Source organism: Kogia breviceps, chromosome 11, assembly GCF_026419965.1.
Source record: "Kogia breviceps isolate mKogBre1 chromosome 11, mKogBre1 haplotype 1, whole genome shotgun sequence".
Taxonomy (NCBI): Eukaryota; Metazoa; Chordata; class Mammalia; order Artiodactyla; family Physeteridae; genus Kogia; species Kogia breviceps.
The window spans coordinates 82,438,176-82,465,867 of record NC_081320.1 but is presented as its reverse complement, the minus strand read 5'-3'; the positions used below and the strand labels follow the sequence as shown (position 1 = coordinate 82,465,867).

General features: G+C 44.7%; 2 protein-coding genes across 4 annotated transcripts in view; both read right to left on the bottom strand.

Annotated features, from left to right (window-relative positions):
- Positions 1-20,117, bottom strand: part of IFT172 (intraflagellar transport 172) — a 39,875-nt gene extending 19,758 nt beyond the window's left edge. Inside the window, exons 1-16 of one of the 2 annotated variants that reach the window (XM_059079494.2) lie at positions 19,897-20,117; positions 17,171-17,314; positions 16,500-16,612; positions 16,032-16,071; positions 15,660-15,725; positions 15,369-15,448; positions 15,063-15,150; positions 13,807-14,021; positions 12,551-12,674; positions 12,041-12,136; positions 10,968-11,129; positions 10,555-10,608; positions 10,210-10,313; positions 9,962-10,047; positions 7,026-7,138; positions 5,900-6,067 (exon numbers count right to left, since the gene is read on the bottom strand). In XM_059079494.2, coding sequence (XP_058935477.1) covers positions 5,900-6,067; positions 7,026-7,138; positions 9,962-10,047; positions 10,210-10,313; positions 10,555-10,608; positions 10,968-11,129; positions 12,041-12,136; positions 12,551-12,674; positions 13,807-14,021; positions 15,063-15,150; positions 15,369-15,448; positions 15,660-15,725; positions 16,032-16,071; positions 16,500-16,612; positions 17,171-17,314; positions 19,897-19,935 — 1,692 coding nt within the window. In that variant the 5' untranslated portion in view covers positions 19,936-20,117. The remainder of the gene's footprint in view (positions 1-5,899; positions 6,068-7,025; positions 7,139-9,961; positions 10,048-10,209; positions 10,314-10,554; positions 10,609-10,967; positions 11,130-12,040; positions 12,137-12,550; positions 12,675-13,806; positions 14,022-15,062; positions 15,151-15,368; positions 15,449-15,659; positions 15,726-16,031; positions 16,072-16,499; positions 16,613-17,170; positions 17,315-19,896) is intronic. The other variant, XM_067007895.1, reaches the window with a different exon arrangement.
- Positions 20,118-22,489: 2,372 nt separating this feature from the next.
- On the bottom strand, positions 22,490-25,727 carry FNDC4 (fibronectin type III domain containing 4). Of its 2 annotated transcripts, XM_059079518.2 has the most exons (7): positions 25,256-25,648; positions 24,931-25,075; positions 24,729-24,844; positions 24,292-24,496; positions 23,726-23,815; positions 23,269-23,393; positions 22,490-23,102 (listed from the first exon to the last, which is right to left on the bottom strand). In XM_059079518.2, exons 2-7 carry the CDS (start codon positions 25,049-25,051, stop codon positions 23,067-23,069), a joined length of 693 nt encoding a protein of 230 aa, XP_058935501.1. In that variant the 5' UTR covers positions 25,052-25,075; positions 25,256-25,648; the 3' UTR covers positions 22,490-23,066. The 2 variants fall into 2 exon arrangements, 1 of the variants encoding a protein (XP_058935501.1); XR_010835255.1 differs by lacking the exon at positions 24,931-25,075 and having other exon boundaries at positions 25,256-25,727.
- Between the last annotated feature and the right edge of the window lie 1,965 nt (positions 25,728-27,692).

Here is a 27,692-nt window from a genome sequence, read left to right as displayed (position 1 = left end):
AAAAAAGACCCACCCTCATTCAACCCTACTGCTCATACACTGAGGGAATTACAGTGGCCCCTGTTTCTCTAACATTTAGTTTCTCTCAGGCACATAAAAATTCCCTATCTGTGGTAAAGTCCTTGGGTTAAAGTACACTCATAGCTATGATGAGTGACAAAGTGTGACATCCACTTCTCCTACTGCCAGCAGTACTGCCAGCAGTACTATGACTATGACTATGACTATACCGGGTACTATGACTCGGTATTCTTAAAGGCCCTCCTGTTAAAATTCAACTTGAACATGCTTCTTAATGTATTGCTGAGTTCAACTGAAGAAGCCACTAGGAATGCTTCCTACTCCCTCCCCCTGTCCCCACAAAAAGAAAGCAAGAGAGAAAGAGGTCAATAAGCTAAAACCGAAAAAACATGAGCAGGAAAAAATGGAAGGTGAGCAAGTAGGAAGAATACAATTGCCCTGAAGGCAAACACAGTATTAGGAGAGTAAATGTTGGGTCCTCCAGCAGGATGGGGAGGCCAAATCTAAGCTTCCCTCATTAAACTGGGGATCCTCTCTTCAGTAAAGGGAACCAAGGGGGTACAGGTCATTAATATGCCTGATTCCTGCAGAGGCAAACACAAATCATCTCTGGAGGAAAACATGCCTATTTGAGGCCCTCAGGATTCCAAAAGATTACATTCAATGTAACATAATAAAAAACTACCTCACAATAAAAAACTACCAAAATATAAGTTAACAAACATTTAATCAAAAAGTTAAATGAGTAAACAATACCTATAAACAACAGTTTTAGAACTCCATGGGTCTCAGATATCAAAAATAATAGTTATGAAAAAAGACAGTTATGAAATATAAAATAATTATGTGTGAGATGTTTAAAGACCTAAAAGATGAAATGGAAAATTAAGCAAGGGACAAAAGACTATCAAAAATGGTCAGTCACTTTGGAGAAAGAACCAAATAAAACCTTATGAAAAATTTAATTTTTGAAGTAAAAAACTCAATAGATGGTTTAAATAGCAGATTAGACAATGATGAAAATGAATTAATGAACTAAAAGATGTATCTTAAGAAATTATCCACAATGTAGCATGGAGTGAGAAGGAGAAAGGAAATATGAAAGACAGGTTAAAAAGGTACAGAAGACAGAACAAGAAATCTAACATATACCTAATTAGAGTTTCGATGGAGAGACTGGAGAATATGATAGAAGAAGCAATGTTTAAAGAGATTATGGTTGGGAAATTTCCAAGACTGATAGAAATATGTGTACTCACAATTACAGGTAGCACAATATATACCAAGCAGGATAGATAAAAAGAAATTTATAGCTAGACACAGTGTAGTAAAATTTCAACACGCCTAAAAAAAGCTTTTAAAAGCAACCAGAGAGAAAAGACAGATCACCTATACAAAAAGGGTTATTAATAAACTTGTCAGAACAAAAGAAGTCAATCAATGGGACAATATTTGCAAAAGGCTAAGAAAAATTAATGGTCAGTCTAGAATTGGGGGGACTTCCCAGTGGCAGAGTGGTTAAGACTCCACTTGCCAATGCAGGGGACATGGGTTCAAGGCCTGGTCTGGGAAGATTTCACATGCCGTGGAGCAACTAAGCCCGTGAGCCACAGCTACTGAGCCCGTCTGCCGCAACTACTGAAGCCCACGTGCCACAACTACTGAAGCCCACGTGTCACAACTACTGCAGCCCACGCACCTAGAGCCCATGCTCCACAACAAATAGAAGCCACTGCAATGAGAGGCCCGCGCATTGCAACGAAGAGTAGCCCCCACTTGCCGGAACTTGAGAAAGCCCGCATGCAGCAACGAAGACCCAACACAGTAAAAAAAAAAAAAAAAAATCTAGAGTTAAGTACTGAGTCCAAGTATCTTTCAAGAGCAAAGCTCTAAATAAAAACATTTTCAGATAATCAAAACCTGAACGTTTATCATCAAAAGACTTTCACTAAAGAAACTTCTAGGATAGCCTCATCCACCAGAGGGCAGACAGTAGAAGCAAGAAGAACTATAATTCCGCAGGAAACTAGAATTTCCTCCTGTGGGAGGAAAACCACATTCACAGAAAGATAGACAAAATGAAAAGGCAGAGGACTTTGTACCAGATGAAGGAACAAGATAAAACCCCAGAAAAACAACTAAATGAAGTGGAGATAGGCAACCTTCCAGAAAAAGGATTCAGAATAATGACAGTGAAATGATCCAGGACCTCAGAAAAAGAATGGAGGCAAAGATCGAGAACATGAAAGAAATGTTTAACAAAGACCTAGAAGAATTAAAGAACAAACAAACAGAGATGAACAATACAATAACTGAAATGAAAAATACACTAGAAGGAAACAATAGTAGAATAACTGAGGCAGAAGAATGGATAAGTGACCTGGAAGACAGAAGGGTGGAATTCACTGCCGCAGAACAGAATAAAGAAAAAAAGAATGAAAAGAAATGAATACAGCCTAAGAGACTTCTGGGACAACATTAAATGCAACAACATTCGCATTATAGGGGTCCCAGAAAGAGAAAAGAGAGAGAAAGGACCCAAGAAAATATTTGAAGAGATTATAGTTGAAAACTTCCCTAACATGGGAAAGGAAATAGCCACCCAAGTCCAGGAAGCGCAGGGAGTCCCAGGCAGATTAAACCCAAGGAGAAACATGCTGAGACACATACTAATCAAACTGACAAAAATTAAAGACAAAGAAAAATTATTGAAAGCAACAAGGGAAAAATGACAAACAACATACAAGGCAACTCCCATAAGGTTAACAGCTGATTTCTCAGCAGAAACTCTACAAGCCAGAAGGGAGTGGCATGATATATTTAAAGTGATGAAAGGGAAGAACCTACAACCAAGATTACTCTACCCAGCAAGGATCTCATTCAGATTTGATGGAGAAATCAAAAGCTTTACAGACAAGCAAAAGCTAAGAGAATTCAGCAACACCAAACCAGCTCTACAACAAATGCTAAAGGAACTTCTCTAAGTGGGACACACAAGAGAAGAAAAGGACCTACAGAAACAAACCCATAACAATTAAGAAAATGGTAATAGGAACATACATATCGATAATTACCTTAAATGTGAATGGTTTAAATGCTCCAACCAAAAGACACAGGCGTGCTGGATGGATACAAAAACAAGACCCATATATTATGCTGTCTACAAGAGACCCACACTTCAGACCTAGGGACACATACAGACTGAAAGTGAGGGGATGGAAAAAGATATTCCACGCAAATGGAAATCAAAAGAAAGCTGGAGTAGCAATACTCATATCAGATAAAATAGACTTTAAAATAAAGAATGTTACAAGAGACAAGGAAGGACACTACATAATGATCAAGGAATCAATCCAAGAAGAAGATATAACAATTATATATGCACCCAACATAGGAGCACCTCAATACATAAGGCAACTGCTAACAGCTATAAAAGAGGACATCAACAGTAACACAGTAACAGTGGGGGACTTTAACAGCTCACTTACACCAATGGACAGATCATACAGACAGAAAATTAACAAGGAAACACAAGCTTTAAATGACACAAGAGACCGATAGATGTAATTAATATTTATAGGACATTACATCCGAAAACAGCAGATGTATGACAAAGGAGGCAAGCATATACAATGGAGAAAAGACAGTCTCTTCAATAAGTGGTGCTGGGAAAACTAGACAGCTACATGTAAAAGAATGAAATTAGAACACTCCCTAACACCATACACAAAAATAAACTCAAAATGGATTAGAGACCTAAATGTAAGACTGGACACTATAAAACTCTTAGAGGAAAACTTAGGAAGAACACTCTTTGATATAAATCACAGCAAGATCTTTTTTGATACATCTCCTAGAGTACTGGAAATAAAACCAAAAAATAAACAAATGGGACCTAATGAAACTTAAAAGCTTTTGCACAGCAAAGGAAAACACAAACAAGATGAAAAGACAACCCTCAGAATGGGAGAAAATATTTGCAAACGAATCAACGGACAAAGGATTAATCTCCAAAATATATAAACAGCTCATGCAGCTCAATATTAAAAAAACAAACAACCCAATCAAAAAATGGGCAGAAGACCTAAATAGACATTTCTCCAAAGAAGACATACAGATGGCCAAAAAGCACATGAAAAGCTGCTCAACATCACTAATTATTAGAGAAATGCAAATCAAAACTACAATGAGGTATCACCTCACACTGGTTAGAATGGGCATCATCAGAAAATCTACAAACAGCAAATGCTGGAGAGGGTGTGGAGAAAAGGGAACCCTCTTGCACTGTTGGTGGGAATGTAAATTGATACAACCACTATGGAGAACAGTATGGAGGTTCTGTAAAAAACTAAAAACAGAATTACCATATAACCCAGCAATCCCACTACTGGGCATATACCCAGAGAAAACAGTAATTCAAAAAGACACATGCACCCCAGTGTTCATTGCAGCACTATTTACAATAGTCAGGTCACGGAAGCAACCCAAACGCCCATCGACAGATGAATGGATAAAGAAGATGTGGTATATATATACAATGGAATATTACTCAGCCATAAAAAGGAATGAAACTGGGTCATTTGTAGAGATGTGGATGGATCTAGAGACTCATACAGAGTGAAGTAAGTCAGAAAGAGAAAAACAAATATTGTACATTGACACATATATGTGGAACCTAGAAAAATGGCACAGATGAACCGGTTTGCAGGGCAGAAACAGACACAGATGTAGAGAAAAAACGTATGGACACCAAGGGGGGAAAGTGTCGGGGTGTGTGTGTGATTAATTGGGAGATTGGGATTGACATGTATACACTAATATGTATAAAATGGATGACTAATAAGAACGTGCTGTATAAAAAATAAAATAAAATTCAAAAAGAAAAAAAATAGAAACTTCTAAATGATATTCTTCAAGAAGAGGAAGAAAAGTAACTCCAGGGGGAAGATCAGCAATGAAAAAGGAAAAGGTGAACAGAGAAACTGGCACTATGACGGTAAGTCTATACAAATTCTGTCTGTATAAAATAATAATGTCTAACTTTGGAGATAACAGAAGGGAACCAAAATACTAGACAACAGTGGCAAAGGGGAGGTAATCCCATTTAATCTTTTATGGTCCTTGTATTGTTTGCATTGCAGGGAGGGGGTTAGATACTGATTAACTTCAGACTTTGCTAATTTAAATACATGGTGAACTTTTCAGGGTAACTGCTATAGAAATAGGATGTATAACATTCAAACCAAAAAAAAGTGAAAAAAAGAGTATTTAGAAAAGGACAACCCCCCTACCCCCCACAGAGACTCAACCTTAATCAGTCTAAAATGAGGCAAAAAAGGAGAAAAAAAGAGATACAGAAAGAACAAAAAGGAAGTATCAAATGCTCTACCCACACCCACACCAGTCATCCTAGCCTACCATAGGGGTCTCTTTTCTCTGTTTGCATAGGCTCTTCCCAGATTTTGGAATATTACTTGTGTGTGTGATGTTGTCATGGGATAGGAGAGAGGGTCTGATCAGCGGTCTTAAAAAAATGGAACTCTGAATGGCTTGTAACAGAGAATCAGCACACAAGGAGGTGATATGGAACTCCTCCTCTTGGGGAATCTTCCAGCCTAAGGGAACTCCATGTTATGACTTGGTGAATTCCCACTATAATAGAGACCCATACTCCAAGGGTCTAATATAATGTCAGGAATCTGAACAAGGATGGCTCTGGGGTCTGGTCCACTGTGGGAAGGAGTCTAAGAGTCACCTGCCAACTCCATTAAAGAGATCATGGGTGGTGGGCAGAGAACCCAAGCAGACTTCAGAGCCTACTCAGCGTTCTAATTCATCAGCGCAACACTATGTCTGAGGTGCCCTGATGTCAACATACCCTGATAGAGGACATGGTGACTCTCTCAGGTGCCTCAACGTTGTACCATACACACAAGTTGTTTCGGTTCTGAGCTACCAGCACATCACTTCCTGGGACCCACTGCACGTAGGAGCAGAAGTTGAGGATCATGGTCTTAGAGCAGCTTTCAATATCGTACAGGTGCAACTGAAGGAGGAAGAAGTAGATAGAACAATTAAAAGGGGATATGGGTGTCTTGCCATCTTGACAATTTTCCTAATGGTGAAATGTGGTGAGCTAACCCACCAGTCAGGTACATGCTGAATTTCAAAGCTTACTGATCTTCAACCATAAACCCTTCAAGTGTATGCGGAGTTGGCATATTCTGACTGGCCAAATAAGAGGTGATCAAAAGAGCAAAGATCTACACCCTAGGAATTTAAGTTAGGTGAAGGTCAGACTTTTTTTTGGCTGCGCTGCAAGGCATGTGGGATCTTAGTTCCTGACCAGGGATCGAACCTGCACCCCCTGCAGTGGAAGTGCGGAGTCTTGCCCAGTGGACCGCCAGGGAAGTCCCAGACTTTCAGCCAGAGTTGCCAGCCTGGATTACAAAAGGGCACCAGACAAATGAAATGGTCTGGAAATGTGTGATGGCTTTCACATCACCATGAAAATGAAACAAAAAGTCACCAGAGAGTCCCTTTTGCCCCCGAGGTTGAACTCTTTGGCGATACCATATTGAGATCAGAATCAATAAGGGCCTGGGGGAGACTGTCCTCAGGCCAGCTTCAGTGCCGTCAGATAAGTGTAGCTGAAGAGCACTGGAGCAGTAGGTGTGGGTTAAGGTCAGCTAGGTGTGAGGAAGAGGAATGCAGCCGTAAGGATGTTTCACGAGGGCACAGATTTGTGAATAGTAAGAGAGACATCAACTCCCAAATTCCTCTCTTGACTTTGGTGCCATCATGACACAGTCTCCTGAAGGGTAAAGTGGGATGGGTGGTGATAGCAGATACAAAGAATGTTGATTCTTCTGTGCCTTTTGCTATGCTAATGGCATAGCTCCAAGAAATTATGTCCTATCCTGCCTCCCACAGTCCCTGCTGGCAGCTAGTACCACATCCTTTATGGACCAGTCCATGGCTAAGGCCTTAGTAACCCTCCTCACACGAAGTTTCCGGTCCCTGAAGAGAAGCTTGTGCCCAGTCTCATTAAGTTCCAGCCAATCCACACGGCTCTCATGGTTGATGGTGCCGATGTTGTAGCCACCAATCAGGTCCACTAGAGAGTAAAGGAAACAGGGTTAATCACATACAAGGCATGAGGTGGCCTGTGAAAGTCTGGCTTTCAGAATGTTGCATTAGTCTAGAGAATGTCACTCAGGAATGGAAATGGGCAGTACACCATAACTTTGCTAAGATGCTGTAGTTCTTCTAAAATTACAGAGGTTTTGTTTAACTCTGCAGTTATTAACTCAAAAGATCCAGACTCATCAAGAAATGTGATTCCTCTCTGGGACTCTTGGAGTTGTCTCAGAGCAGGTCAGAACTATGGAGCAACTGGCTTCTGTTCTCATGATGAACCACAATTAGAGCAAACACACCAGCGAGAGAAGGCTGATGAACGAAATGATCCTGGTGATCATACGTGCTCCAAGGAGTTACGTGCATATTTGAGTGGCAGGGATAGAAGAACACTTAGGGACAAAGAGTGGTGAAGGCACATAGACAAAATAGGAGGAACCTCTAACTAAAGTTAGGCTGGTCAGTGCAGAGGATGAATATTAGTTTGGTCTGAATTTCGTAGGCAATATAAGAAACAATCATGTTTAGAACAGACCACTCAGGGTTGGCTAGGGTGCTTTCAGGGAGTCTCTTGAACAAAGCCCATTCACAGGTCTTATTGATGATATACATTATCAACAAGCAATGTGCCTGCTTTTGTTACCTATGCTTAAGCTAAAGACCAAATGCCAGCGGATGTCCACTACTTGGAAGACCAACTTAAAAATGAATTTTCCTTTAATTAAAAAGCAAAATGATAAATCCAGGTTTTAATGCCCTGATTATAAGTACAACCATAGAATGCTAGAGCTGTGGGGACCCTATTTCTGTGAGCACCCTGAAATTACATACAAAATTATGCGTGTCGATATTTTTCTGGGAAAGGAGCTATGCTTTTAACTAGATACTCAAAGGGGTCGATTATCCAAAATGGTTAAGAGAAAAACTCTGTCAATGTACATTGAAGACAAGACCTACAGAGTGAGGTGACTTGTCCAAAATCTCACAGCTCATTACTGCTGAGAGAACTTAGGCCACTGGAACTTAGAACTTAGGCCACTGGACAGTATTATTATTTCTATTATAGATACTTACATTTCTGAGCTCAGCAACTTCATGTGAAATAGAAAATTCATGAAATGTAAAAATATCTTAAGAACAGACCCATATGTATATGGAAACTTGATTTATGAGAGGTGACATTACATACTAGTGAGTGAAGAATGGACTTCCGAACAACGGTTAAACATATGGAAAAAAAAAAAAATTAGATTCCTACCCACATTATGAACAAAGATAAATTCCAGGTAAAAAGCAAAATTTTAAATGCCAAAATACAGGAGGGAGTAGGGAGGGATTTCTTAAATAAGACCTCAAAACCCACAAACTATTTATTAAAAAGTGATATACAACACTGTAAATTGAACTATACTTCAGTTAAAAAAAAAGTGATGAAATGGACTACATTAAACTTAAAAATGTCTAAATACTAAGAAATGCTGAAAAGGAGAGAAAAGACAAGCCACAAGCTGAGACAATAGCTGCAATGCAAATAACCATCAAAGCCTACACACACACACACACACACACACACACAGAACTCCTTCACGTAAATAAAGAAAAGACAATCTAATTTTAAAAATAGGCAATGGATATGAACTGGCAATTCACAGAAGAAATCCAAATGGCCAATAAACAAATGAACAAAAAAATTAAAACAATGAAATATATTTTCATATACATCAGACTGAGCCAAATAATGAAGTCAGGCAATTTCAAGCATTGGCGAGGAAGTGGAACTGTAACTGCTGGTGGGAATGTAAATTGGTACAATCTCTTCAGAGAGCAATTTGGAAATATTTAGTGAAATTGAAGATGTACCTCTTTTACGATTCAGCAATTCCATGCCGGGTATAAACCTTAGAGAACTGAAATACTGTATCAGTGAAAAACCAACAAATGTCCATCAATAGAGAAGAGAGAAAAGATCCAAGGTAAAATGAAATGTAAGGATTTGACAGAACTGGGTATGGGTATACAAGTAATAATAATATTATTATTATGAATAGCTAACATTTATTAAACACTTATTATATACTAGGTACTAGTCTAAGTGCTTTTCATATGAAGTAGGTCCTATTTTTATCCCCATTTTGTAGATGAGGAAATTGAGATACAGAAAGGTGAAGTAATTTACCTAAGATTACACAGGTAGTAAGTAGAGAAGTGGGGAGGTTTGACTCCAGAGCCCTGTTCTTAATACCTACACTACCTGGATATGTTATTCTCTAAACTTTTTAGAGAATACCATGCTATTCTTTATACTTTTTTCCTATGCTTAAAACATTTCATGATAAAAAATTAACTATTAATATATTCAGTACGATTTATAAATGTGAACATTTGTGAAATGCACATAAAGTTTGTCATCACTACTTATTAAGGACAAACGATACAGAAAGTAAGGCCCCTTCCAGTTCTAAGAATCTGTGATCCTATGAAGTCTAAACAGGAAAATTCTTAAATTTGCTAATGGTTCTTTTCTACAATTCATCATTTTCCAGCCCTGAGATATATACCTAGAGAACATGAATAATTATATGGGCAGGCCTATACATACCAATGCATCTGTATCTAGACTTCTAGATATAGACATACACATATGGATTTAAACATTCACATATCCACTGTAAGAATGAGGTCACACATTTACCCGATGCCTCTCAGATTCCTGGATTCTCCACTGCACACAATCCTGTGACATGCAAGTGCTTTATAAACATCTACTTTATTATTACATTTATGAGAGAGTCTTACTCACCTATAGCAATAGTCTTAATATCAACAAGATAAGCCAATTTCTTATTATCCTCCATTCCTCGCTGGCGCCTCTCATTAATACGGACACTGAAACATGAAGGGTCAGGTGAGGCAAAATGGGCTTAGGTAGCTGGGATGTTTAATGGGAGCTCTGAAATACTATATGGGATGAAGATTTTAGATTAACCTGAGGATATGGGAGTTAGAAGTCAAAAGGAATTCTTTTGTGTTTCAAAAATTTAGGGTTACCTGATGAGATGGGGGTTCATGAATTCAGTACGTACAGAACCCAGGGTATCATTACTCCCATATTCCACCAGGGTTAGCTCTCCAGCATTGAAGATCATGCACACCTGGGGATGAGTGGAATTGTAATACAGTGGAAAGAGTACATGAAGAAAGAGAAAAGCAGTCGAGGGAGGTGTACCATGAGTTCAAAGTGACACCCACCTTTCTGTTTATTCTGTTCCTCTGCCTGTTTCACCCTCCCGCTTTATCTGCTGTTTTCTCAACCCCTTGCCACTTGCCGTCCCGCTACACAGAAGCTAGAAGCAGGCTTATCAGGACAGTGATGGTGAATCAAGCTCTACTCACATTTTCATTTTCAAAGAAATACTTCTCATTGCCACCAGATCCCTGCCAAGCGACCTGTTAAGGGGGGGAAAGACATAAGGAACAATATGGATGACTATCCAAGATGATGCTGAAAGAACAACAGGGTGGGATGCAGAGAGATAGAATTGGGGGAGGCTTTGACTTTGCACAAAAGAGATGCTATGTCAGATTTTACCCTAGTCCCTATGCTTCTGGGAGATGGCGTAAAAACAGTCCAGCAACGGTGATTCATATTCTGGGATTCTAAGTCTCCCGGGTCTCACTCCCTGAAGCCAGGTCCCCAACACCAGAATGTTAGAGCTTCCTATGGAGATCTTCCCCCAGGGACCCTGGCTTGCCTGAGTAGCACCTCAGGGTGCCCCATTCCCCACCTCTCCATTTTTGGTTCCTACCTCACTAAGGCGATTAGTGTTCAGGTCCCCCAGCAACAGTGTGTCTGACGTGTGGGCCACCAGGTAGCGTTCCTTTCCCAGGATTTTCACCTCTTCCACCTCATAGCCATAGTGTGACTTGAGCACCACTCGGGTCCCCGATGAGAGGTTCTTCACGATCACCTTGGTAGGAGATGAGTCTGAGCTCCCCGGGCTTCCCCCAATCAGAAAGAGGGGTGAACGTGCTGTGCCCTTCACCCACCTTCATAGGGCTAAACGAAGTAACATCTTTTTTCCTTGACTGGCCTAGGATATTCTTGGTAAAAGGGACACCTCACATTTACATAATGCTTTACTATTTATGAAATGCTTTAATATATTATCTCTTTTGATGTTTATAATACATATGATTCTGAAAGTTCCACTGGATTAAACCAATCACTCTCCCTATATTCCTGTAGCTCTTTGTATAAACTTTTATGATAACCTTACCACAGTGTGCTGTATTATTTTCTGATATTTCTGTCTCCTTTGCTAGAACGATCTTCTCAAATAAGGGACAATGTATTACAGATAACTATCTTTGAATTCTCAATGCTCAACAGTGCTGACACATAAAGAATGGATAAATATTTCTGGAGAAAATGGAAGACTAAAGGAATCAATGAATACTAAATGAAGGAAAGGAGGGTGGAGGTAGAGAAAAGAGAAAAGTGGGCTCAGAAACTAAGAAATGAGCTTGCAACATCATACACAGTGAGTTCAGACGCCTTAAAACAAAAGAATTCAGAACTATAATCCTATTTATCACCTTCCCCAGTTGCCATCCTACAGGCAGTGAAGTTTTAAACCAGGAAGATGTAAATGGCAATCTCTGTACCCCTTAAACCTGGTGGTTAATCCTTTTCTTACAATAAGCTGTAAGAACTATAGCAGGAAAGTTGCCAGAGCGTTGCCCTGACACATTCTGTTCCTCAGAACAGCTCTGCCAGAGGTTAATTTGACTCTGTGCTGTGGCCAGACGGCAAGGAGGTACTTAAAAGGATGAGTGAGCCATGGCAAAATCTCAGTGTGGCAGGCTATCAGCCGCTTACCTGGCTAGGTCCCACATATGTCAACTCAAACTTATTCTTGTAAATGCTCCTTCGGAGGCAGCAGTCAAACTGTTCCACTCCACCACAGAGTGTGCCCTGGAAGGGAAAGTGACAGCATAAAGGGTAACAAACACAATACGGAGGCATGTAGAGGGTATTTAGAGACACTCTCAAATCCTAGGTTCTAGAATCTACAGAAGAGTTGGCAGTAAAAGGTCTGGTAGTTTTTGGAAGTACCAGCAGGAAAGAGGTGTCAATTGCAGGACTCAAGAGCATCATATAGTGATGTGATATAAGGAGAAATCATCCCTACCTATAATACTCTTGTCCCATTTGGCCTCCAATAAGGTATGCATTTCTCTTTCCTGCCTGTAATGTCAGAGTTTTAGGTTGTGGTCAAAAGGGAAGAGGAGATTCTCTAGTGTCAGGAGAGAGTGCTTTAGGATAAGGTGGGATTTTTCTTAATTGGAAGAAAGTCATCAAAGCAGAAAGGGGTTACTAGTCACACACCGCACAGAGTCGTGAGCCATCCCGCTTCCAGGCCAAGGCAGTGATGGTGTATAAGTTGGCAATCTCCTTGGGCTTTGCCTCCTCCCAGACGCTTCTTCGAGGGCTCCAGTTGAGTACCCGAAGTCTGAAATTAAGTATGTGGCTTTTAGAAGAGTTGGAGGCTGAGAAAAACTGAAAATGGGCCTGTAACAGAAGGAAATTAGTCTTGCTACATCAGAGAACAGAGGAAATAAAAGAGAACAGACAAGTTGGGAGGTCTAGTAGGAGAGGGCAAAAGTGTTCAAAGGAAGTAAATTGGGAAAATCAAGTCAAAAGTAAAATGGAGTAAGAGAGATAGGAGTGGAGAAAATAAAAAGAGATTGTGGCTGGTGAGAAAAATGAGCTGTTAGCAATAGAGAAATATGGAAAAAGAAAAGAGAAATGGTAGGAGTCAGAGAAGAAAGAAAGGAAGAGACACACATGAGACTGAAGGGGACTGAAAGACAGGACTGACAAAGCTGGGATTAAAAGTGCTCCAATGGCCTTCCCTGGTGGCGCAGTGGTTGAGAGTCCGCCTGCTGATGCAGGGGACGCGCGTTCGCGCCCTGGTCCGGGAAGATCCCACGTGCCGCGGAGCGGCTGGGCCCGTGAGCCATGGCCGCTGAGCCTGCGCGTCCGGAGCCTGTGCTCCGCAATGGGAGAGGCCACGGCAGTGAGAGGCCCGCCTACTGCTAAAAAAAAAAAAAAAAAAAAAAAAAAAAGTGCTCCAAGGAAGAGATGGGACCCAGACCCTAGCTATTTATTCACCGTTCCATCATTCATTCATTCATTCATTCATTTACCAAACACTTGAGCATGTATTATATACTAGATGCTAATCTAGGCCCTGGAGACTTAAAAAAAAAAAAAGAATAATAGGCCCTCTTCTCAAGGGCTCTTCAATTTAACCAGTTATATACGAACACCAAACTATAATATAATGTGATAAACACTAAGCCACTGGTCTGAAAAGGGGCAAAGGGAACACAAAGAAAGTGGAGATGAATTCTGCTGTGGAATCCCGGGGAGAGGCAGAGACACAACAGAGCATGGTGCATTTTGGAACTGCCGACATGCCAACGGACTGTGGGAGCAGGAAGAGGAAAGTGCATGAATTAAAACTTAAGAGTCACTTGATTCTGATCTAGTCTCCCGCTCTGGTTGAGAAGCAAAACTGGACTAAAGAAGAGTGTACACAGGGAAAGCAGGCAGAAGCTGCAACTGGAAAGGAGACCCACCTGTCATAACTTCCCAGCACAACAGACTGGCCCCCAGGACTTGCTGCAGCTGTGGTAAACTCCCGTTCCTGAGGGTCACGGCTATAGTCAAAAGTCTGCAGCACGTGGCCTTCCTTTCCGTAGGCCACAATCCTCCGATCACAGCCTGCAGCCACAATGCTGTTGGTTGCCCAAGCCAAGGCATAGGGTGGGCATGGGTGGTTCACCAACTTCCCCTAAGACAGAAGTACAGGGTTTCAATCACTCTGACTCTGAGGACTCCACCTCAGAAATTTCTCATTCCTAGCATCTGACACACTCATTCTGACAATCCTACCCTGCAGAAATCTTTCTCCCAACATTTTCCCACCCTAACACATCTTAATCCAAAGACTTCACAAATTATCTTTCTGTCTGACACTCACACACACATCTTTTATGACATATATACACACTTATTGATCTTGTGTTCAAGAGGGAACCTCAAAATACTTGTGTCTGAAGATCTTTAATATTCACCTACTAAGGCCCCCCAAAGGAAGCTGTCCTACACATTAACCAATACCGTATAGGCCCACAGGGAGCATATGGCCGCTTTATTTCAGGAGGGATACATTTAATGATTACACAAGTAATTCTTAACGTAAATGATTCAAACAATAGAGAATTACATAGATTAAAACACGAACCTTCCTTTAATCCCCCATATTTTCCCTCTTAAGAGTAAACAAGCCTTTTTTTCTATGAATTTATATACATAAATATATATTTTATATAAATGAGAATAATTTTCACTTTTCATTACTCTCGGAGTCTTTATTTCTCTCTGCCTCAAGGTCCCTTCCACCTGATTCATCCTTTCCCATAAATATTAAGCTCTGGGGCTTCCCTGGTGGTGCAGTGGTTGAGAGTTCGCCTGCTGATGCAGGGGACATGGGTTCGTACCCCGGTCCCGGAAGATCCCACATGCCGCGGAGCAGCTGGGCCCGTGAGCCAGGCCACTGAGCCTGCGCATCCGGAGCTCGTGCTCCGCAACGGGGAGAGGCCACAACAGTGAGAGGCCCGTGTACCGCAAAAAAAAAAAAAAAAAATTAAGCTCTGGCCTCCAAAAAACAAATCCTCTCTGTGGCCGCATCCAAGTGTCTCTCTGCCTGAGGTCTCATTCCTCTAGCCTCCTCTCCCAGCACCATGATCTAAATTCCTTAGATGTCCAACCTCCTCTCGGAGAGTTCTTGGGATTTCCTTCTCCCCTATTCCAGAGCATCCTTCATTCATACCTGTGACTCTCCAGAGCCTTCATCATCAAAGAAATACCTAACAATGGTGCCATCTGCATGACCAGAGAGAATTCCTTTCCCAGAGCAACTAAAAAAGGGCAAAAGGAGAAAAGGAGAGAAATACAGGAAGACATTAGAGCATCCTGTCTCACCAAGAAAGTCCCCTTTCTCTGTCAAACACTACCCTGCCTGCGGTTCCTGCTACCAGCCCTCTCCATCTTTCATACTATGGTCCCCCAGTCCACAGTCCCCTAGAGCTTTTCCTACCATTTCCAAGCTTTGGGGATACCGCTCTTCCTTACTCACTTCGTTGTCAGGGACACCATGTAAGAATCTGTCCCATAGATGGTAGATGATTTATTAGTTTTGGTGTTTGCTAAACGAACCTGAAAGTGGGAGAATGGACAAAAGTCTAGTTAGGCTACTTTCCATTTCACCCAGGTCCTAAGGAAAGAAAAAGAAAAAAACAAAAACTGTTCCCTGGGTAGTCTCCCCAGTATACGACTTGACCCTAAGGGAGAAGATAAACCATATACCTCTTTCCAGAACCATTATCCCCATGCACAACCTCTCCTGTGTTTCTCTTCCCTCCTTTACCTTCCCTTCAGCCAGTCCAAAGACAATGATGTATTCTGCTGGCCACTGCAGACAAGTAACAGCACTCTGCAAGAAAGGAAGAATGAAAAAGGATAAAGCTGTCTGTGTATGTTAGCACACTGACAACAACCTGAGCCTGAACAGCCCACGGCATGCCACCACTCCAGCCGCCTGTAGGGAAGGAGAGGAGGGGACACAGCTGGGCCCTAAGGAGGACAGCACAGGGGGATGAGCAGCCAGGCAGTACCACCCATGCAGTAGGAAAAGTCAGAGCCAGATGTTGACAAATGCAACTTCTGGTTGTATTTATGAGCGGATATACTGATACATGCTTGTTCATCCTAATCTCCCAGGGACGGGTTTGAACTTTACCGTCTGGATGAACTTGTTACAGATGACTTTCTTGTCACCCCTGTCAAAAAAAAGGAGGGAGGCATATTACAAAACACTTCCACGAATGAACGGCCACAAATGATGCTGGGGGAGTAGAGGAATTGTAGATACCTTCCCTGGCCCGCTAGTGTTTTCTACCACTCCACAGAAGCCCTCAAAAGAGCCTGAGTAGCTTTGGAAGAATAACAAAGACAAAACATCACTCGGGGCTCCTCAGGATCTCACAGGGCCTCCTTGTTGATCTAAGACTGACTCTTCCAGGGATGGGATCATAGGACACGTGGTGCACGCAAAGGTAGGGAAGCTACAACAACAGACTCCAGAAGGCCTCTGCCTTCCAAGCCCCACTGGCTCCTCATCCTCTCTATTCCCCCTTCCCAGTGAGGCATTTCTTCCTGCCTTTCCCTTCTTCTCTGGGACACCCCATCTCCCAATCTCTATCCTCACCAATCTTCTCCAATCTTGTAGACATAGATGATGTTGTCAGTCTGTCCTATGGCAATCTTGGTGGAATCAGGAGAAAAAGCCATGCCCTTCACCATATAGCTCTTCCTGCCATACTAAGAGTCAAAAAGAAAAAAGGAAAGAAAAAGAAGTAATGAGTGTCCTTAAAAGGGAAGAAAAGGTGGACTTCCCTGGTGGCACAGTGGTTAAGCATCCACCTGGCAATGCAGGGGACGTGGGTTTGAGCCCTGGTCCGGGAAGATCCCACATGCCGCGGAGAATCTAAGCTCGCGAGCCACAACTACTGAAGCCTGTGCACCTAGAGCCCGTGCTCTACAAGAGAAGCCACCACAATGAGAAGCCCACACACTGCAACGAAGAGTATCCCCTGCTCGCCACAACTACAGAAAGTCCTCACGGAGCAACGAAGACCCAACACAGCCACAGATAAATAAATCGTAAATAAATTTATATGTAAAACAAGAATACTATGCTCTAATCTAAAAAAAAGAAGAAAAGGGGCCTGTGTGACTGTAGTGGGCTTGAGGGCTTTACACTGAGAAAAGGAAGGGCGGGCCATTTCCTATGCCTGTGGCTAGGAAGCAGGATAGGAAGTTTTCTAGATTTATAGGGTCCCATCAACAGACTAAGATACACATGAATATTCCCTTCACCTTCATGTCGGCTGGTTTGGTGGAGAATTTATCTCTTCGCTCCCCATGTTCATCATACAGCACCACCACTCGGTCCACTGCGCAGACAGCAAATTTGGCATTGTTCTGGGACCATGCCATGCAGGTGACCTTTGCAGCTCCATCCTGCAGAAGCAAAGGGGCAAAAATAAACCCAGGTGCTGGTCTAGAATGCCAAAAGCATTTCTAGTTCCATTATTTCTAGTGTGACTCTGGTCAATTTTCCTTCTAGCACAGTCCTTAAAACAAAGAGATGCCCATAATCCATCCAGGTCTCCAAGGCCATAGAGCCCTGGATGGTGAGAACAAAGTGCTTCTAGAAACCCATAATGCAAATGCACTAAGAGGTGACATGGTAAATCAACTGTACCAATGTGTCCCTGCAGTGGCCTCCTTATTCCCTCACTCCCCAGGTCTGCTACTGAAATAAATGCAAAGTTTTGGTCTTTAGCCATTCATTCAATTAATGTTTTTTGAGTACCTTAATAAAAAAGGCACTTGGCCAAGGGCTAAGAGAGAGACAAAGAGCAAAACATGGTCCCTGCCCAAGGATCTAATAAGATGGTACAAAAAATGGGAGAAGTCCCATAAGAGAGGCACATATAAAGCACTGTAATAGTTTGGAAAAGCCTGAGATAATTTTCCACTTAAATGATCAACATTAAGCTTTGAAGAATGGATACAGTTAGGTAGGGAAATTACCTGAGGTAGAAGGAATGGCATGAGCAATAGCAAGTTCTGGTCAATAAACAGTAATTTAATTTAGCTGAAACTATATTGTAAATAGCAGCATAGAGGAGGTAAGGCAGGAAAAACAGACAGAGGCCAGTTCAACAAGGGTCTTTGAAGCTAGGCTGAGTTTGGGCTTATTTGGTAGGAAAGGGAGAGACAGTGAAAGTTCTGGAATGGGAAGTAAAATAATCAGAGTTGTGACTTAGGATAAACAATGCCACTTTGGTTTTTGTCTTTATTTTTTCCTTAACAATCCACTTCACAGAAGCCCAAGTTAGAAGCGATCAACTCCCAGTGAATTATTCTTGCCACGTCTGTCCCTTCCACCACCAGCCCTGGTGGTCTGTGGTTCTGCACAAAGGATTTCCCTCCTTGAAATAAAAAATTTAATTTCTGCTCCAATTGTTTAACTACTTGGGCTCTACAGCCCTGGCTTAAAACATTGTTACATTTTACTCCTAACCTACCCACTTCCAAAGTCAGAGGTTAAAAGGCATTTTTCATCAAAATCCTCACCGGAGTCAGAAAATAGCCACACCACCACCTTTAGCCCCCTCCAACTCTTGACTAAATTAGGTTAGGAGGGCTTATCAATTGTTGCCAATCATCTTCCTTAATTATTTTGCCCAATCCTGGGCATTCAGCCCTTACCTGCATCGTGACATCATCTTATTGTGAAAGATTGAAGAAAGATTTCATTTCCAATTATTCCATTAGGGTAAAGGAATTTTAGAAATACAGATTCAGAGAAGAGTTTACTGAGCAATGAGCACACCTCTCTTTTGTTCTAATTTCCTTCTATTCTCTTAAAGCCACATTCTCTGTGAAGCCTTCCTGATTCTCATAATCAATCAATTCTTTCTCTACAATATGTGCCTCACAGGACTGTAGCGGGGATTACATGAGGTAGAGAACAGAATAATAGCTAACCTTTAACAAGCATGGACTAGGCACTTTGCTAAGTGCTTGATATGCATTATCTCATTTATCTCATAACTGAGGTAGTAGCTATTATTATGCATCTTTTACAGATGGGGAAACTGAGGCACAGAAAGGTTAAGTAATTTACTCAAGTTTACAAACACAGTTTAAGTGGCAGAACCAAGATTTAAGTCCATGTGTGTCTGACTCCATAATGCACAACACTAGCTTCTTTACTTATGCTGCCCTGGTACACCTTAAACATTCAGTTATGACAGATATTCTTATTAGCTTTCTATTATTTTGTCCTTTGCATTTTGAATGTCCTTCTCTCTTGTCTATCAGTTTTCACGCTGCTTTTCAGTTTACAACGTTCTCTTGTGTATACTACTTCCTTTAATTCTTCCCCCTAACCCCCTAAGGCTGCGATTATTATTACTCCCGTTTTCCAAATGTAGAAGTGTGGGTGACTGCTCAGAGAGCCTGTGTAATAAAGGCTAAAGTCAGGGGCATCAGGTCATTTATTTAAAGCAGTGGGGCGCTAGGATTTGAATTCTGGCCTCCTGACTCCGAAACCCAGCCTTTCTTCACCATGTTCTAGGGCTCCTCCCCCAGTGTCCAGCCTCTTCTGAATCTGAGATCTTCACCATCAGAACGAACGGTGTGGTCGTCTGCCCTTCTTTAGGTGGGGCTTACACCTAAAGCGCTTATTTGAGAGGTGTAGATTAATGTTCGTTGTTTACACGTCCACCTCTGCCTCTAGTACGAGCCTCTTGAAGGCGGGGGCAACAACTGAGCAAGTTCTGGATTCCCTGGAGCCCCACCATGGGACCTGGTACACAACTGATTCGTTAAATGGAACGAAATGAAAGCTACGGTGCTCAGGACTCCATCTCACCTACTCAACACTCTATGGACGTAGCAGAGTCCGAATCACAACTATAGCCTTCGGTCTTCTGCACACAGTAGGCGCTCAACGTTTTTAAACTTCAGTCCCCCACTTTTCTTGCAACATTAAGGCGGGCGAGGGAGGGAAGAGGCACGCGACTCCTCACCTGAGGGCTCAGCAGGGTCCTCAGGTGCTTCAACTGCATGACGAACACCTGTCTCTCAGATGCCAACAGACAGCGGACAACTCCCGTGGTTACCTGGACAACCCGTCACGCAGCCGCAGCGGCAGCCGCTGACGCAGAAGCGACCCGAGCGCGACACGCGTCGCAAGGTCACCGCGTAGGTTCGCAGCGAAGCAAAACAGAACCCGCGCAGCCGCAGTGAGGTCTAGGGAGGGACCGGAGGGACCCCGCCCCCCTTAGGGGGCTTGATAAATTCTCTCCTCGACCAATCCCATCGTGGCATGCAAACCCAAACTCCAGCCACGCCCACAAGCCTTCCGCAATCTCCGGGGTCCTACGTAATCGTAGTCTCGCTAGCTGTTCGATGTACGTAAGCGTGGCTGAGTGCCTTCTTTTAATCCACACAACCCTGGAGGAAAGCAGGGAAGTTGCTATTATAGGCCTTTCACAGTTGACGGAAATGATCCTAAATAGGTTATGTAACTTGCACAGGATCACAAGGCTGATAACGATGGGTAACAGGGAATACTCAGTATGTGTCTGCCAGGTACCGTGCAAAGTGTTGTACATGCATTGTCTCCTTTAATCCCAAAGCCACCTTTTGAAGGGGATAGCATTATTAGTCCCATTTTACATAACATGAGACTCAGGATTAGAGGGGTCACTTGCCTAAGCTAACATAGTGCGTTAAGGACGGAACTGGGATTCAACCCAGAGCTGGTGTATTTAAACACCCTTTGTATTCCTTCTTAACTTCTAGCTCCCTATCTCCATCCTATGCTACTACATACCCTGTGACACTCCTATCCCCAGAAATGATGATGTATCCAGAGTCTGAGAGATATGTGCTTTGGAAGCAGTGGTCAGAGAGAGGTAAAACACCCTACTTTTGAACTGGAAAATGGTGAGTTTAAGACTGCTGCTTAGATCAGGTTGCTTTTATGGTTTAGGGCAGAGAACAGACCAGAGCTTGGCTCATCTGACAGGTGTAGTCTTGTGAAACCCGGGGTTGAAGCTTGGTTAGGTTTAAAAGATACTGACTGACTTCTTGATCTTTGTTTGGATTGGGGTCCCTTTCAGAATTATTGGTCTAATTTCTTGTAACATACCAGAGAGATCAAGATGCAAAAAAGGAGAGTTATTCATAAGCCACCTCTCGGAGGATCATACGTGGAGAAGACTGTTACCCTCCAGACAGTGTAGCATATGCTGTCCAGACAGATTCTGGGTTCTGAAGTCTTTCCCACAGAGTGCTTGCAAGTGTCAACAGGTGTTTCTTTCACTGGCACCAACCTCCCCGTGGAACTTAGGAAAAAGTAGAGGACAGTCCCTATTTTCACAGGAAACAAGTAGGCCCCAGCGCCCAAATTATAATTATTTTTTTAATACTAATGTATTTTTTAAATTTTATTTATTTTTGGCTGTGTTTTGGGTCTTTGTTTTTGTGTGCAGGCTTTCTCTAGTTGTGGCCAGCGGAGGCTACTCTTCCTTTTCATGCACGGGTTTCTCACTGCAGTGGCTTCTTTTGTTGCGGAACATGGGCTCTAGGCACGCAGGTGTCAGTAGTTGTGGCGCACAAGCTTAGTTGCTCCGTGGCATGTGGGATCTTCCTGGACCAGGGCTCGAACCCATGTCCCCTGCATTGGCAGGCGGATTCTTAACCACTGTGCCACCAGGGAAGTCCCCCAAATTATAATTATTTTGACAAGAGAATTCCAACTCCAGTTTTATTTCCAGAATCCTCCTCTGGATATAATGGCTGAGAGTGAATATAAACTCATTTATTCTTTACAATTATTACTGGCTTTGACCGAATGAACAGAGAGACATACAGACAAAAGGGAAAGCAAGAGCAGGGAAGAATAGGCACAGAAATGCACTTGGCACCCAGGGATCCATTAGTGTAGCTGTTCTTTCATTTGTCCCAAGACCCTGTTCAGTCCTTTTCTGAAAATTAGCTCAGGGTTGATGAAATCAGAGGAATAAATGGTGAGGAGCTGGGCTGCCAATGTGGGCAGTGAAGATAAAAAGGCTACTGGCCCTCTCACGTGCCATAACCTTAGTTTCCACTAGTACATGAAGAATTTATATCCTCCTTTTTTTCCTGTTCCGCCTTCTCACCGAAAAAAGGAAAAGGATCTAGGGCCCTAGTTTTCTTTTCTTTTTTCTTTCTTTTTTTTTTTTTTTTTTTTGCGGTACGCGGGCCTCTCACTGTTGTGGCCTCTGCCGTTGCGGAGCACAGGCTCCGGACGCACAGGCTCAGCGGCCGTGGCTCACGGGCCCAGGTGCTCCACGGCATGTGGGATCTTCCCGGACTGGGGCACAAACCTGTGTCCCCTGCATCGGCAGGCAGACTCCCAACCACTGCGCCACCAGGGAAACCCAGGGCCCTAGTTTTCTATGCCTCTTGCTGGGCTCTGCTCCACCCAATTCCAGGCTGGAGAATCAAAGCAAACACCTTCAAATAAGAGTCTGCTCTTGTCAAGCTGGTGGTGGTGTGAAGGGCCCTTGTAGTCAGGGGAGAGACAGTGGAGAAATGTTTTCAGCATACTAGACAGTATCCCATACAGTCCGCTCCAGTTTGTCCAAGAAACTTTATTGGAAAAAATGTCCAAGGGGTGAGATCACCAGCAGCTGAAGGGGCTGCCAGGTGAGAGGGGGAGCACCTGAGGCTCCATGGAAGACACTGGAGTAGTGCAGTGCAGCATCTGCCTCCAGGCCCAGACAATTCCTTTTATTTGCTGGGGGAGGTGGAGTACCCACAGAAACACTCCTCTCTGAGACCCAGAGGCAAGATGTGGGGGCAGCTGGGGATGCCAAGGGTCCTGATGTGGGTGAAATGGGGCCCCATTTGGGACCTAATGGGATAGGGTTGAACAAGTGACTCTCCTGGACCTGGGGGATGGAAGGACATATCCCATCTGATATCCACTCCCCAGGTCCAGGGGCTCAGACCCTAACAGACCTACCTTCTGGCCCTGCTCACAGTGGAAAGAGAATGGATACCAGGCCTGAGATTGTGGGAGTGTCATTACCCTCTGGGAGACTGTGGGATCCTTCAGTCTTGAGCAAATCACCATCTTGGGCTCCCCCTGACCCCATCCCCATCCCCAAGATGTTAGTGCATCTGTCTTCTGGTTCTGTTTCTTCACTCATACGTCAATGGTGTTGATGGATGGTGAGTTTTTCTGTGAAAGAAGATGGCTTGAGTCTCTAATTTCAGGAAGGCGATAGCCTCCTCCATCCCAAATTTCCATTCTCCCTCTTCTCTTGCTCCTCTGTGGCCCTTCACCCTTTCCCTTACTGCTTCTAGAGGCAAAATCACCCTTCCCTCCCTCTCTGGCCGCACATCACCTGTCTTGTCCCCACTGGCCTTCCCTGAGGACTCTGTTCCGGTCCCTTCCCCTTCTCCTTGGGGTTATTGTTGGAGTCATTGTCCTTGATGATGTCATACTGACGGCAGAAGAGCCCAATTACAGCTGAAACACAACAATACGATCTGAACCTTGATCTTGACCTCCCCACTCACAGCCTTGAAAGGCAGTGAGATACCCACACGGTTTCTAGAAACTCCGAGAAGAAAATCTTTGAATTCCTGGTCCCCAGGCACAAGCACCACCTTCTTCATCCTCCTCTCTGGGCTCCCAAAAGCCTCCTCTCCCTCTCTTCAAACTTTTCCTGCTCATCCTTCTCAGCTAAACGTCTCCCCACGCCACTGCTCTCACCCCCTTTTCTCCCAACAACCTTCACCAACTCCCACCTTCACTGAGCCCCACTCAATCCATGGCCCCCTGTCCAGCTGCTTACTCACCAGCCCACATGAGCAACACCACCACAATGATGGCCACTTCCCCCGTCTGCAGAGGTCGCTCTCCATCCAGACCCTCCACTGTGATGTCGCCTGAGAAGGAAGGAGACAGACCCCAGGTTACAGGGAGCAGCTAGAGAGCTATGTCTGTGCAGACAGTTAAGGTTGGAGATGCTAGGGATTAGAGCCAAGGTAGACCCATCACAGAGTTGCCACTTGGTAGCCCCTCTCTGGGAAGCTGTTGGTGGGCCGGTGGTTAGAGGCCAAAAAGCCGGGGGGCTGCAGGTCAGATACTCACTCATGCAGCCTGCAGCTGCTGTGAACTGAGGCTGGGTAAAAGGAAGCTTAAAAGCCCTTCCCCCAAGGAATTCATTACCAGCCTGTCTATACCCGGTCCCCTGCCAACCTGCTTTCCTTCCTTTCCTGGCAGTACAATGAATTAAATCATCCTTCTATTCCTCTAAGCTAGATGGCTGCTTGCTTTGGGGAAGTAAACAGGAGACCAAAGACCAGGTAAAGAGCCAGAGAATCCAAAGCTTTAGGGAGCGAGGAATACCTGAGACCCTCACCTGGGCTCGAGCTGTTTGAGGGTAGCCGGTCAGAACCCTTGAGAGTTCGGAAGTGCACCCGGGGCCCTGGGGGGCTTTCTCCCCGAAGGCCGATGCTTCTGACCTGCACTGTGTAGTCACTGTCTTCAGCCAGGCCCCAGAGGGCACAGGCCCGAGTGGTGGTGTTGACCTCCCGGATCACACGTTGCCCCGGTCCATTCTGTCGCTGCAGGGAGTTGATGAGAGAGGAGGACAGCCTCACCCTGGTCCCAGGCCACCTCCTGAACCTCCAAGCACTCCAAGGGAGTAAGGGTGAAAAGGGCAGCATGAGCCAGGGAATCCCAGCTCCCAGATTCTCCCACAGCTGGGAGGGGAGCTGGGGTGGGGAGGGAGGTGACAGAAGGAATGTTCAGAGGTCCAAGGACATGGGTTGGGGTAGCCGAAGGGTGATTTCATACTTGCTGGGAAATGGAGTAGCCAATGACGATGTTGCCTTCTGGGACGTCCCAAGACACAGTGGCCGAGTTGGCTCTGAGGTGAGTGACTGTCACATTCACAGGAGAGGGAGGCCGGTCTGCGGGTGCCAGTGCGTTAACCGGTTAACAGGTTCCACCCACAGACTAACTCTGGTTACCTCCCACCCTCTCCCCCTTTACACACCTGCTCGTACAAAGCCCAGGTCACAACTGACCAGCAGGAGAACAGTGGGGCTTAGATATGGGGAGAGGGGCATTAGCGAAGCCATGGTCCCCACCGAGTCCGCTGGGAGGCACTGGGGCATCCGTTTGACATCCAGGCGGGGCTCCTGGAGGTGGCAGGAGTTGTGGGAGGGTCAAGGACTTGCCAGAACGAGCGGGTGGGCAGCAGCTCTCCCGGGCTCCCCACGGCCCACAGCAGCCCCAGAGCCCCCCTTTTCCCCATGCCTTCCTGGCCCCCGCCACATCCCGGCGCCCCTGGTGCGCGGCTCTGCTCTGCCCACACCCACCTCCGCCGGTCCTCGCGGTCGCTCAGGCCTCGGGGGGCTGCTCGGTGCCCAGAGGGCGGCCCATCGCCCGACTCCGTGGCGCTTTCCCTACCCCATCCCGGCGCGGGCCCGGCGAGGCGGGCGGCGCTGGACCGAGCTGTGGGCAGAGGGCGGAGGCGTAGCGGCCGCGGGCCGCGGGGCTGCGAAGCCCCCCGAGCTCCGACCGGCCGCGCAGTCTGTCCGAGAGCAGGGGGCGGTGCCGGCGCGGCCCGGAGGCTGGCCTGGGTCCCCGGGGCGGGAGGCGGTACGGCTGCCTCCGCCGGCCCCTGCAGCAGATGTGACCGTCCCGGCGAGCCAGCCGCCGCCTTCTGCAGAGCTGGCCCCCGTCGCTCCGCCGCAGCCCGGCCGGGACGTGCGGGCCCGCCCCGCCCAGCTGGGGTTCTCGCCGCCGTCATCAACGCCCCCCCCAACCCGGTTCTTTCGGGACTCCTCCCACGACCCTCTCATTGGCGGCCTCTCGGGCCCCCAAAGCTCCGGATCCCGGCTCTGTGTGATAAGCCCCGGCAGGGGCGTGGGGGACGTGGGGGATGTCGGGAGAGGCGCAGGTGCGAGGGTCTCAGGCACCTGGGAGGCCTCTCCCTCCCCAGATGGAATTAGCCGAATTGGGAAGTGGAATTCCACCTCCGGTGCGGGAGGGGACAGAATGATGGAGATAATTATTTTGACATTCTCCTACTTGTAGACTGCGTCAGCTTTTAAGTATCTTCCCCATTCATAATCGGATATTGATTCCCTTCATTCTCTCAGTCATTCTTTCACGTATTAGGCAAATATTTATTGAGCGTTCTCTATGTGGCTGGCATGTTAATAGCTGGAGATACGGCGATTATTAAGAGTGCTGGGTTTATAGGGGAAATTTAAAGAGAGACGACCTGTTTCTTGTCTTAGCTCTGGGACTTAACTGTGTGGCCTTAGACAAAGAGGTTAATCTAAGTCTCAGGTTTCCCACCTGTAAATCAGAGCATCCAAAACCTCACAGGGCTGTTGTGAGGATCAAATGAGACAATATTGGGGAACGATCTTTATAAAGCTTATAACACTGTGTGAATGAGAGATTATTATTAATAGCACCAATTTGTTAGTTACTTCATTTATTCAGTAAACATGTGAATCCTTAAGTTATTTCATGCTTTGGTTGAGCATGAGATCTGGAGTGAGAACCTGGGTGTGAGTCCCAATTCTGTCAGCTGTGTGATCTTCAGCAACTAACTTAACTTCTCTGAGCTTCAGTTTCATCATCTGAAAAATGAGGGTGTCAATATCATCATCTTTAAAAAAAAATTGAACTGTAACTGATTTACAAAGTGTTCGTTTCCGGTGTACAATAAAGTGATTCATATATACATCTATTCTTTTCCAGATTCTCTTCCATTATAGGTTATTACAAGGTATTGAATACAGTTCCCTGTACTCTACAGTAGGTCCTTGTTGTTTATTTTATATATAGTAGTGTGTATCTGTTAATCCCAAACTCCTAATTTATCACCCCCCCCACCTTTCCCCTTTGGTAACCGTAAGTTTGTTTTCTGTGTCTGTGAGTCTATTTCTGTTTTGTAAGTTCATTTGTATCATTTTTTTAGATTCCACATATAAGTGATATCATATGATATCTGTCTTTCTCTGTCTGACTTACTTCACTTAGTATGATAAATTCTAGGTGCAAATGGCATTATTTCATTCTTTTTAATATCTTCTTAATGTATCTAATGAGATACTGTATGTGAAAATGCATTGTTCAGTGTAAATAAATGTTAACTAAACTTGTATTTAGGGCAGATACTTTGGTTTCTAATTCTCATTGCAGTATTTCTATTTCTGTGGCACTTTGCCCTGTAATATCCAGTTCAGTGCGTGCACCCCTGGGGCTCTGAAGCTTCTGTTGCCTTCCTTCTGAGAGGAGAGTGAAATGGGGCAAGTGGGACAGGGAGGACTGTGTGTGCTGAGCATGTGATCAAGCCATGGCCCAGGTCCTCTGACCTCTGCTGACCCTGAGAACCCTGATCTCTGGCCTCCTGATGCATCCTGGTTCCAGAGCACTCGTGCCCAGGGATTCTTTTTGCCCTGGGCCTGGATATTGTCCTTCCGGGCTCCAGGCCCTCCAGAGAAGAGGGCATTGTCCGAAGGGCAAGAGTAATGAAGACCTCGCGTCTTCCTCTTTAGGGACAACCAGAGGCTGAGGAGTCGGGGTGCTTGTAAAGAGGGACCTGGGGAGCCCCCGTGGGGTGACCAGAGGGCTGGGGACCTAGTGACCAGGAAAGGGTGCAGGCAGAGGTGTGCAGAGAGGCCAGGGTACTTGGGTTAATCATCACTGTGGCTCAGATAAGGCCCTGCCAACTGGAAGCAGAGTCAGTGTGACAGAAGGGGCTCTGTGGCTGAAGAGGTAGGCACAACAGTGTGT